This window comes from Bidens hawaiensis, unplaced genomic scaffold (genome assembly GCF_021521415.1).
Source record: "Bidens hawaiensis isolate Kalapana, Puna unplaced genomic scaffold, B.hawaiensis_p1.1 tig00026857_1, whole genome shotgun sequence".
Classification (NCBI taxonomy): domain Eukaryota; kingdom Viridiplantae; phylum Streptophyta; class Magnoliopsida; order Asterales; family Asteraceae; genus Bidens; species Bidens hawaiensis.
Window position 1 is genome coordinate 135,393 of NW_027494329.1, and position 12,030 is coordinate 147,422.

General features: G+C 37.7%; 1 protein-coding gene across 1 annotated transcript; it reads right to left on the reverse strand.

Moving 5' to 3' along the window:
* Positions 1–10,921: 10,921 nt before the first annotated feature.
* On the reverse strand, positions 10,922–11,434 carry LOC143574193 (uncharacterized). The gene has a single exon (XM_077058873.1). It carries the CDS (start codon positions 11,432–11,434, stop codon positions 10,922–10,924), a length of 513 nt encoding a protein of 170 aa, XP_076914988.1.
* Positions 11,435–12,030: the final 596 nt, after the last annotated feature.

A 12,030-nucleotide genomic window follows, 5' to 3' on the forward strand; every position in this document is an offset into this window, starting at 1 on the left:
GACTATCTCGGGGAATATCCCCTTATCCTGCACAGATCCACGGTTAGTGTATAAATTAGCATTAAGTAAACTGTTACCGAGATCGTGGTTAGGTCTCTGGTATCCTGAGTCTTGATGGCTAGTTCCTCCATTGAGGGTATCCTTAGGATAAGGTGATGTCTACATAGGGATGTCATCACCAATATGCACTTCAGAGGACACCATGGGAGATCCCGACGAGAACATGCCGACTAGCGTGGTTGAACGAGGCTACATGTTCATGGAGTCTGGCCTCGTAGGTCTGGATAATTCCGAGGATACCGAAGGGTAGGTTCCCCAGTATCCTGACTGCTGCTGAGACAGAATCCTTGCTGATTGTGTCCCCAAGGATCCGGGATTCTGAAGGATAGATGATCCTGGAGAGCCAAAATCTAAAAGCCCATGGCATGATTGGAGTAGCCTCCTTCCCTGGTTTTTTCTTGATCCCTTAAATCTCCTTAAATGGCCTTGAGTTAGTCTTCTCTTGCTGCTCCTTGTGAGTTTTGACCTGATTCATCAAAGAAAAAATATAATTGTTAGAAATAACCAGATCTACCCGTGTAGAGGTTCTCGGGTACGGTGGAAGTTCTCCTTTGGGTTGAGCGCTCTTCTTTGGGACCGACGGAGGACCGGGGTTAACATTTGAAGCAGTGGTGCTCCGGAATAAGAATGGAGCTAGTTTTTGGTTATGAGGCCATAATGAAGGGATGAAAGTAATTGAGAGTGGAACAAACGGTTTTGATGGATTAAAGCACCGATTGCCCCACGGTGGGCACCAAATTGTTTTGGTCAAAAATTGACAAAGGTAATTTCGTAACCAAATTAGTAATTGGGGCTTGGTGCTTGTTTGAAACGAATGTAAAAATGATAGAACACAGCGATTTGTTGCGAGGAAAAAACTCGTTATCCTGAGGATAACAAGAAAAAAAAACCCCAGGCGGTGAAAAATATCACCACCAGTTTATTAATAACAAAAGGTGGTTACAATTGGTGGAGCTCAAACTGGATCGTGATTACAAAGAATGAGTACTGCTAAGTCTCATGTGATAAAGTGTGTGTGTTGTTTGATCCGAGTAGTGCTCTATTTATACAAAAATAAAGCTAACAATAAGGACTATAATTATGGAAATGATGGACTAAATCAATAAGCCGTTTCTATTATTCCGGGAGTAATCGATTCCTTCCATTTAGCCATGTTTCCTTTTTTACCACGTCCTATTTAAGGTAGCCGTTTTGATTTTCCCGTTTCCTTTTAGAACAAGTTCTATTTATGGTAGCCGTTTACCCTTGTTGAGCATGTTCTTTGAGGTTGTTGGCGAGTAGTCCGAGTCCTTAGGAGCACATGAGAACGTTGTATGACCTGGTAAACATCAAAGAAAGGCGGTGGAATCGTTAGCACAATAGTATATTAAGGATACCTGTATCTTCGGAGGATACTATATCCTGGAGTTATCCTGAATATATCGTTTGCTTAGGATACTTAAAATCCGAGCCCTAACAACAATATTCATAGTTTGTTAGTTGTGTGTAGTAGGTAATATATAAAATATGAGAAGATACGCATAAGTCCCCAAAATATTTTTAAAAAATATAGTAAAAATTGGGGGAATGATTTCTAACCTTATTACTTAGGCGAGTTTAGAGATAATAAGAAATAAACAAGAAACCAAACTTTAATGTGCTGACTGAGTTAACCCGAACAAACCTGAAACTTGGAGATAATAAACTAGAATTAAAACCGAGAATATTTCATTTGAAATCAGATTAAACGTATCTGTAAAACTCAAGTTATGACATTTTTAAGATTTAAACGAGACGGTACTGTTCAGATTCCGAACTTCGAGTCGGGAGTCGGGTTCTGACCAGTACACTCGAAATTTCGTGCTGAACAAAAATGTTTTCTGGCTCGAACTCTAGTTTTGAATAGAAGATAAAGAAATCGAATAGTCAAATATGTTAACTTTATGCCCTTAAATGGGTTGGGATCAAATTGACCACCGAAACTCCCTCAGTCTACGAAATTGATTGAGGGCTTTTATTTATGAGATAAAAACCTATGAAAATGCGCAAGACAACTTACCCAAACTGTGACATTCGTGGCAAAACCGAGTACACCATAGTATTCGTTTATTGAATAAGCGATTAACCGCTTATTGCTTAACGAACAAACGATTAACCGAACGGGTCTGGTTATGACCCAGATATCTCAGGGAGGGCATCTATAAGTGATATACGTCTATTATAAGCCACCATATTGATATTAAGGCCTTAGTATGATAGCAAACTAGTTAAACGAAAGTATGCTCGTTTAACTACCCGCTATGGATTTTAACGCGAAAGATAGTTCCGAAACAAGCATTGTATCATTCGTTAAGCCAAAAAAGATTTACCAAACACTTGTTAGGGATGTTTTAAGCGATCCGTGAAAATATTTTTGATTTTTAACAAACAAATACTATATTTTTCTAAATTTATAATAAAATGGCCGAAAAACAACTGTTTTCGCACTGTTTGTCGTACCCAATATATTTTTCTTGCCAAAAACCAAACATGAATTTAAAATGGACTTGGTATTTATCATATATGTATGCAAAATATGATTTAAAAAAAAGGTCTAGAACCACCCCCTTAATCCTGATCGGACCAAAGGGGGATTCTCCCTTGATTTTTTACATATAAAAGTCATCTTTGTCATTCTAAACTAAATTATCCAGAACCTAGAAGCTGCTTATATCTGCTCTTTCATTATTCCAGCAAGTCTAAAAGGTAAAAACTCAAATTGATCCACTTTAACTTGATTAAGAACATGATTATACACCTATAAACATAGTTTGAATACCAAAAACCAATCCTAACCGTTCAAAAATCCTAAAAATTGTCCAAAAACATGTTTTGATCCTACATATGGTTAGGAATCAGAATCATACTCTTTTTTGCCCATAAACGGATTAAAGGGTTTCAACGACGTTTTAACGGTTCAAAAGTTCGGTTTAGAACCCTAACCGAAATCCTAACTTTCATGGCTGGTCTCTTGATGATACATGCTTGGTTTGTGATATAGGACTTGTACCTAGCTTATATAGAAGCACGAGAACCCGGAAATTGGATTAGGAAAGCGAAAACGGGCGAAAACCGCAAAGGTAATGTCGAAATGCTCGATTAGGGGCTGTTTAGGATTCGATTGTGATGTGCATATTGTTAGGTCATGAAATTTGCAGGGACATCAGAGACCATATCATTGAGTCCCTGTCCAAATTTGGTAATTTTTCGACCATCCGAGAATATTTGGCGAATTTATTACCGATTTGGGGTGTTTATTTGGGAAAAATAGTTAAAATGCTTGAAAAATTATGAAATTATGTGGGGAACTCAAACTTGATACATTATGATCACATATGAAATTTGGGGTCATTTGGAAAATCCTAGGTATGTCTTATGCATTTGCGTTCATTCGGATTTTCATAGTCATTTTCGGCTCGAAAATGATATTTGGCAAGATTGTTATATTCTGGAATTGCTACAGGTTATTTTGGGAAGTGTTTTGGTTACTCAGGAATTTTGGCGGATTTTTCAAAAATCATTTGGTATAAACGGATGATTTTCGGGCTAATTATAGCACATAAAATGAATTTTTTAAAATTTATATATCAGTAAATAATTCCAAAAATATTTTTATAAAAATATACATATTTTATTTGATAAATTTCTAAATTTTCATAATCTAATAATTAACAGACAATTAATTATGCTAATTTGAAGATTAAACAAGTTTAATTCTGACGAAAACCGGCAAGTTCGTGATTAACGAACTTGTTAGAATATCAGAACATCAAGAGTGATCAAAAAGCATATTTTCGAATTAATGATGTAAAAACGAACTTTTTGTGAGAAATCCGGACAATTTGGTAGATTGTGCCTGTTTTTTCTCCAAATCATACTGAATAAACGGAAACGAGCCCTATAGCGAATCCAGACCCCTAATACGTGATCTTTCTTTATAACATAATCATTTTATCAACCAACATGTTTACCCAAGTTTACATCCCCATAACTGTTTTCCAAACGCGTAAACGAGCAACTTGGCCCAGCTGGTAAAACGGGGAATCTGAGCAAAGTTCGATTTTAAACATCAAACATTGAACATCATCACAATCTAAGCCTATTAACACTTTCTGGGTGTTACAGCCACACCCAGACTAGCTATACAGCCCAACTTAGTATAAAGATTTAATAATATTAAAATATTAATATTATTATAATATTAACTATAGGAACTAAGTGATAGCAAGAGAAACGGACCCCGAGCTGACCTCGCACTGAGTGCCTACAAAACCGTGAGTTTCATGACCCCACCCTGCAAACTGTTTTACGAACTTTTCGGGTGAAAAGCATGTTTAAATGCATTATCTATTTGAAAACTGTACAAAACGTAAAATACCTGAACCTCCATATATGAAAAGTCCCTACAAACATAATGGTAAACTACGTGCTGATGAAAGGTGATTATTATCGTGATTTATATATTAAATTGAAATACTACGAATGCCAAAACATAATGAAATCATACGTGACAACCTATTTATACAAATACGCTATATAATGCTAAACTCAACAGGTTGGGGAAATAACGTGGTCTGTAATGGCCGTGGGGATAACGTGGTCTGTGATGATCATGGGACTATAGTGGGCGGAAGGAGAGCCACAACAGTAATAAACTAAAGTTGAGTATGACCTATGAGCCAAGTTCTGCTGCAACTTATAAACAAAAGTTGAGTATGGCCTATGAGCCAAGTTCTGCTGCAACTTGTAAACCAAAGTTGAGTATGGCCTTTGAGCCAAGTTCTGCTGCAACTTATTAAACGAACTAACTTGATTATGACATGAGTGTCAAGAAAATATTGTGATTATATATGTTGTGGGCGAAAAGGGGACCACGGTGATTGGTGATACGTGATAAATACTACATTTGTGTATATATATAAATATCTGTGTATACACATTATGTGAATAGATGTAGGAAATACTGTGTGTAGAAACTAATTATTTGTGTATATACAGAGTAATGTTTAAGTTTACGTGGAACCATTATGGGCGGAAGGGGGACCATAATGGTTGATTTTACGTGGAACCGTTGTGGGCGGAAAGGGGGGCCACAGTGGTTGGTTTTATATGGAAAATGAAAGCACGTAGTACGAACGAACACTCACGATCTTATTGTAATTTCAAACTTTTATCATAAAGTTATATACATAAGTATGTACATATGAAGACACAGATGTACATATACAAACGTAAATACATTTATTTTACATACGCGCGTACATACAAATTATGACTATGTGGTACGCAGAACTGATTTTGTTAAAACTTATGAAACTCACCAACTATTAGTAGTTGACCTATTTTTAACGTGCTTTTCAGGTATTCAGAAAGGAGGAGTAGATTGATTATGTGTTACATGTTTGGATTATGATCGATGCTGTGAGCATTTGAGATAGAAGTAAAGTAGTTGAAGAGCTAGTTTTGATTGTATCACCTAGTTTGTAAAAGATGTTAGAACGATGTAATATATTGTAAATTAATTAGTAATGTTTCTTTATGAACAATGTATTTGATACCAGTTGTATCTGTTACATTTCCGTTTTATGCTTCCGCAAATCACTTAACGGGGTGTGACATAAACAATGTTTAGAGCTAGGAGAATTTGTGGTCAAAGAGGTCTTGAACTTGAAAGTCAACCTAAGCTTGAAAGAACTTGATTAATTCTTGAGAAATTAATAAAGGGAGTGTAAGGCCCTGATCCCGGTGCCCTACATTGGATGTTGGATTTACTCATAAAACACATTTCGATAATCAGAGTTAATTAAAATTTTCGCGGAATAATTAAAAACATCAACCAATACATTATAAAACATCAAATCTTGTCTTAACATAATTTATCTTGTCTTAAACATAACATAACAATAGAGGTTCTTAACACTTCTTCTCAAGATGCCAGTCTTCCAGTCTCTACCATGTGCCCTTCTCAAGCCCGCTCCTTTAACCTATTTACCTGCGTGCATACTAAAAGTCAGCTACGCTGAGTGAGTTCTAGTTAATCAATTAACATACGTTACCTTCACATCTTTACTCATACGTGTCCGAAGAACGTATTCGTACCTTACTTACTACTACTTCTTTCATACATACTTTACATGCATGCATGCATACTTACATACTTTTTTTTCATAATCCCTATGGTATACCATAAACTATTCTATCTCAACCATCATAGATATTATTAGGGTATGTCCTTATCATCACAGATATTATGAGGGTCTGGTCCCTATCATCAGAGATATTATGAGGGTCTAGTCTCTATCATCACAGATATTGTAAGGGTCTGGTCCCTAACATCAAAGATATTGTAAGGGTCCGGTCACTATCATCACAGATATTATGAGGGTCTGGTCCCTATCATCACAGATATTGTAAGGGTCTGGTCCCTAACATCACATATATTATAAGGGTCTGGTCCCTTATTTCCATACCATCATTAAACCATATATCCATAGGTACTTCGTTAACCTGCTACATATTTATATATAATCATACACGTCCACATACAAACTCTTAACTCTTTCTATACCATTCGTATATCATTCATAGACATTCACGTAGCATACACTTACCACTTAAGGTAAGTGTATTCACAAAACACATAGGAGTATGCACACAGCCCCGAAAACATAACAATATAAAGGGACTAGAAACTCACCTGTAGTCGGTTTTACTCTCAGTTAATGGTAGTGCCTTACTTTAGCTGTGCACGGCTAACTGTGTAAAAGTTACGAGTATCAGTTATCTATTACTACTACTTCATACATCTACGTTAATGAACTAACAGGGGTCCGGGAGCAGCGCCCCGGGTAATGGGGTCTAGGGGCAGAGCCCCTGGCTCGGGGCAAAACCATTCGCATCGCATGGCAAAACCATTCGCATGGTAAACCAGTCGCATGGAAACCATTCGCATGAAATCCATTCTCATGGAAATCATTCGCATGGTAAACCATTCGCATGGAAACCATTCGCATCGCATGGCTGTGCGATGCGATTCTGTTTCATGCGATCAGAATTGCCTTTTCTTCATTTTTACCATTTTACAGCCATTTTCCTCCTTGACTCTTCCTTAGGACCCGATTTTACCCTTTTTATGGGTTTTAGGTCGTACCAACTTTGTCTACCCGTGTTTTATGAGGTCCGAACATCACCTTTTTGTCCTATATCGCACTCGGTGGTTACGGCCCACCAAGTTTACGTTTTTATTACATCCTACAGCCCGATCTAACGTTTTATCAGTTTGCATGTCGAATCCGACCTTAAAAACATAACTTTTTAGCCGAAACTCACCTTTTTGGTCTCGGGTTCGGGTTCGGATCTAAACAATCCGCAGATCTGATAGTGTTTCTTGTTACTTGAATATGTGAGGTCACGAATCTTCTTGTTTCTCTTAGGTTTTTAGAATAATTAAAGATGAAGAGAGGTTATGTGTTTTGAGTGTGTGTGTGTAGCAACGAAATGAAAATGGATTAATGAGGAGTGTTTGGGGAAATTTGGGGTTTATATATAGGGGGTCTATGGGCCCTATGGCCCATAACCCTTTCCTAACTATTCCCAAGCCCAAACCCAACATAATCCAAACACCAACACACAATTAATTAACATAATATCCCTTATTTATTAATAACAAAAGTATGATGTTACAGGGAATTTCGTGGAATTGAGGAGGATAGCTGAGTGGCAGTAAAATTTAGGATTTGGAGATATATTTTGATTAAATACAAATCCTTAACTTCTTGTTTTAGTTAACAACTTGATTTAGGTAATCGAATAACCTATTGATGACGGTCTATTAACTCGTATATTTTGGTGTGATCATCAAGAAAGAACATGTTACAACAATTAATTATCATGGACCCCAATTCTCGTGATTTAGGATTGTTTAAGGAAGGATTTAACAATAAACGAACCAAAAATAACACAAAACTGAATTGTGCGTCTGTAGAGTATCGCGACAACCTGAGGGGGGGCCCCGTCGCGATAGACGATGGGTGGTGCTCCACTAGATTTTCCAAATTTGACCATTTTAGTCCCTGAAGTTACAACAATGGTTTGTAGCCAATTTAAGCGATTTTAAGAATTTTTAAGGACTATTTGACAAGTGTAGAAGTTATGAGGGCATAAACTAATTTAGACAAAATTAAATACTATTAAATGCACGATTTTATTGATACGAAAGATCCGAATTACATTCCCAAATCGGATAACAAATACGAATACAAAAGATCTTAAATGTTACAGTATCCCCTACATTTGGGAATTTCATCCAGAAATTAGAGAATTAGCTGTAGCAAAAAGATAAGGATACTTCGTCTTCATTTGATCTTCACGCTCCCAAGTAAACTTTGCGCCTTGTTTAGATTCCCAACGAACCTTAACCAACGGTATTCGGCTTCGTTTGGTGACTTTGTCCTTATGGTCCATGATCTCAATGGGTCTTTCAACAAAATGCATGGTTTTATCAATACGAACTTCATCGAGAGGTATTTGAAGATTACCCTCGGCAAGACACTTCTTGAGATTTGACACATGAAACACCGGATGAACATTTGAAAGTTTGAGAGGAAGTTTAAGTCTATAAGCAACGAGACTAACTCTATCGAGGATTTCAAAAGGGCTAACAAAACGAGGAGATAAATTTCCTTTCTTTCCAAATCTAACCACTCCCTTCCACGGAGATACCTTTAGAAGAACTCGATCACCAACACTGAATTCTAGAGGTTTCCTTCTTTTATCTGCATAACTCTTTTGACGACTACGAGCGGCGAGAAGATTTTGACGGATTTAAGCAATATGGTCGGTCGTTTTCTAAACTAACTCTGGTTCGGTTATTTGAGATTCCCTGAATTCGTTCTAACAAATCGGAGAACGAAATCTACAACTATAAAGGGCTTGGAATACTTCAATGAAAACTATTATTATACGAGAATTTGATGAGTAGTAAATCCCAAATGCCCCCAAAATCAAAGACACATGAGCGAAGCATGTCTTCCATATTATACGCTCCGACTAACCATCGGATTGTGGATGATAGGCAGCACTGAGATCCAAACGAGTTCCCAAAGATTATTGGAGTGACGTCAAAAAATGGGAGGTAAAATGACCATCTCGATTGGAAATAACGGTTAATGGAGTTCCGTGATGACAAGCAATGTTTTCCACATAAATATATGCAAACTGATCAACTGAATACGTTTCTTTGATGGGTATAAAATGAGCATATTTATTCAAACGATCAATGATCACCCAAATACTATCATGTTGTTTTCGGGTCGAAGGGAGCTTAGTAATAAAACCCATAGCAATATCTTCCAACTTCCAAACAAGGACGGGAGATTGTTCGAGTAAACCAAATGGTTGATGATGCTCGGATTTTACTTTAGAACATGTGAGACATTTCAAGACATAAAAGGAAATGCCTTTCATCATTCCGAGCCACCAATAGATGGAACGAAGATAGCGTACATTTTATCCGCACCAGAATGAATAGAATACCGTGACTTATGAGCTTCGTCCATAATGAATGTGTGAAGATTGTCACGATCAGGAATCCATAAATGGTTAAGAAAGTAGAGCAAACCATTGGGCTTTTAGATTCATGTTGAGTTTCCACACCGCACGACATCTCGTCATTCATATTGCCTTCGGTGACGGATTCGTGTTGGGCGTCAAGAATACGCTTTTTGAGATCACTTTGTATAAGAACACAAGTAAGAAGAACATATTTGACTTGCCTTTAATGACTGAGAGCGTCGGCCATAACATTCTCTTTCCTGAGATGGTAGCAAATTTCGCAATCATAGTTGCTAAAAAACTCGGCCCATCGACGTTGTCTCATATTGAGTTCTTTTTTATCAAAGATGTGCTGAAGACTCTTATGGTTGGTAAAAACTACACATTTGGTACCATAGAGACAATGCCCCCAAATCTTTAAGGTAAATATGACGGCGCCAAGTTCGAGATCGTGCGTCGTAGAGTTTTTCTTGTGTACCTTGAGTTGTCTTGAAGTGCATGCGATAACCTTGCGTCATTGCATGAGGACACAACCAAGACCTTGGTTAGAAGCATCACAGAAAATGATGAAGTCTTCATTACCTTCAGGAAGGACCAGAATAGGAGCATTTCAAAGCATGTCCTTTGGGGTTTGAAAGGCTTCTTCTTGCTTTGACCCCCACACAGAAGGTTTATCCTTGCGTGTTAAATTGGTAAGGGGCAACACAATCTTTGAAAAATCCGGATGAAGCGATGGTAATATCCTGCCAAACAAGAAAAGAAGGGACTTCGGTGGGAGAATTTGGTGCATTCCAGTTCTTAACAGCTTCGTTTTTTGTGGGATCGACATGGATACCTGTTCCATTGACAATCTGACTCACGAATTGAATTTCTTTAAGCCAAAACCCGCATTTCAAAAAATTGGCATAAAACTGCTCTTTCAGTAGGAGATCAAGGATAGCATGTAGGTGTTTTTTGTGATCGCTTTCGATTTTAGAGTAGATCAAGATATCGTCGATGAAAACAATTATGAATTTATCCAAGTAGGGTTTCCACACATGGTTCATGAGATCCATAAAAACCGCGGGCGCATTGGTTAACCCAAAAGGCATAAAACGAAATTTATAATGACGATATCGAGTACGGAATGCGGTCTTAGGGATGCCATCTTCACTAACGCAAAGTTGATGATAGCTCGAATGGAGATCGATCTTCGAGAAACATGCGGCTCCTTGAAGTTGATCTAAGAGATCATCAATGCGAGGAAGAGGATAACGGTTCTTGATTGTGAGAAGCTCATGATATTCTATGCTCATGCAGAAGGAGCTATCTTCTTCTTCACAAATAGTATTGCTACACCCCAATGAAAAGAACTTTGGCAAATAAAACCCTTGTCCGAGAGTTCTTGTAATTGGTTCGGAAATTCTTTCATTTCGGAAGGTGCAAGATGATAGGGTACCTTGGCTATGGGATTTGCTGCAGGTACAAGGTCGATATGAAATTCGACTTGACGAATAGGTGGAAGTCCAGAAACGGCATCCGGAAAGACGTTAGGAAAATTATGCACAGCTGGGATATCTTGAATATTCTTCTTAACATGATTCTTTTCCACCACAAGAACTAAGAAAGTAATACACTTCTTACGAGGGTAACGTTGAGCTTGAAAACAAGACATGAGGTTAAGCTTAGAGGTAGGCGCATTACAGAAAACATTAAGAGTACAACCATCTTTGAGAAGTATATAAAGAAATTTCTTGAAACATACAACTTCAGCACGATTTAAAGTGAGCCAATCCATTACAACAATGACGTCGAAACTACCCATTTACATAGGTATAAGATCGATACGGAAATTGACTTTATTATGAGCTAAAACGCAATTCCGAATTACCGAATAAATAATAATCGAGTTCCCATTTGCTACTTCTACGAAAAAAGGCTTAGAAAACTTATCCCGATGCTTATCAATAATATACGCAAAATTTAAGGAAATAAAATCTTATTGGCATCAGTATCAAATAACACCGAAGCAAAATGATCATTAACAAGGAACATATAATTCACCACATCGTTGGATTTTTGAGCTTTCTTTACATTCATTATAAAAAGCACGCCCATTAGCACTTTGGGATATTTGAGTAACTTGATTTGATGGAGGAGCTTGGATAGCAGGGACTTGAACTAATGCAGTTGGAGGAGCCATGAGCTAAGGAACTTGAGGCACATTGGTTGAGGTGTAAAACCTTTAGGGACTAGGGGTTGACAGGTTTGAACTCCCCGAAAAGGCGGTGGAACAAATGCCCTCGGAACTCCATCATCAAACTTGTACTCGGGAAACTGCGGCTCGGGAATCTCTTGTCATCTTCGGTCTCGACGATTTTTTGGTTGTTGAACTGGCTCGGGTGTTCGGTTTGGGGAGGG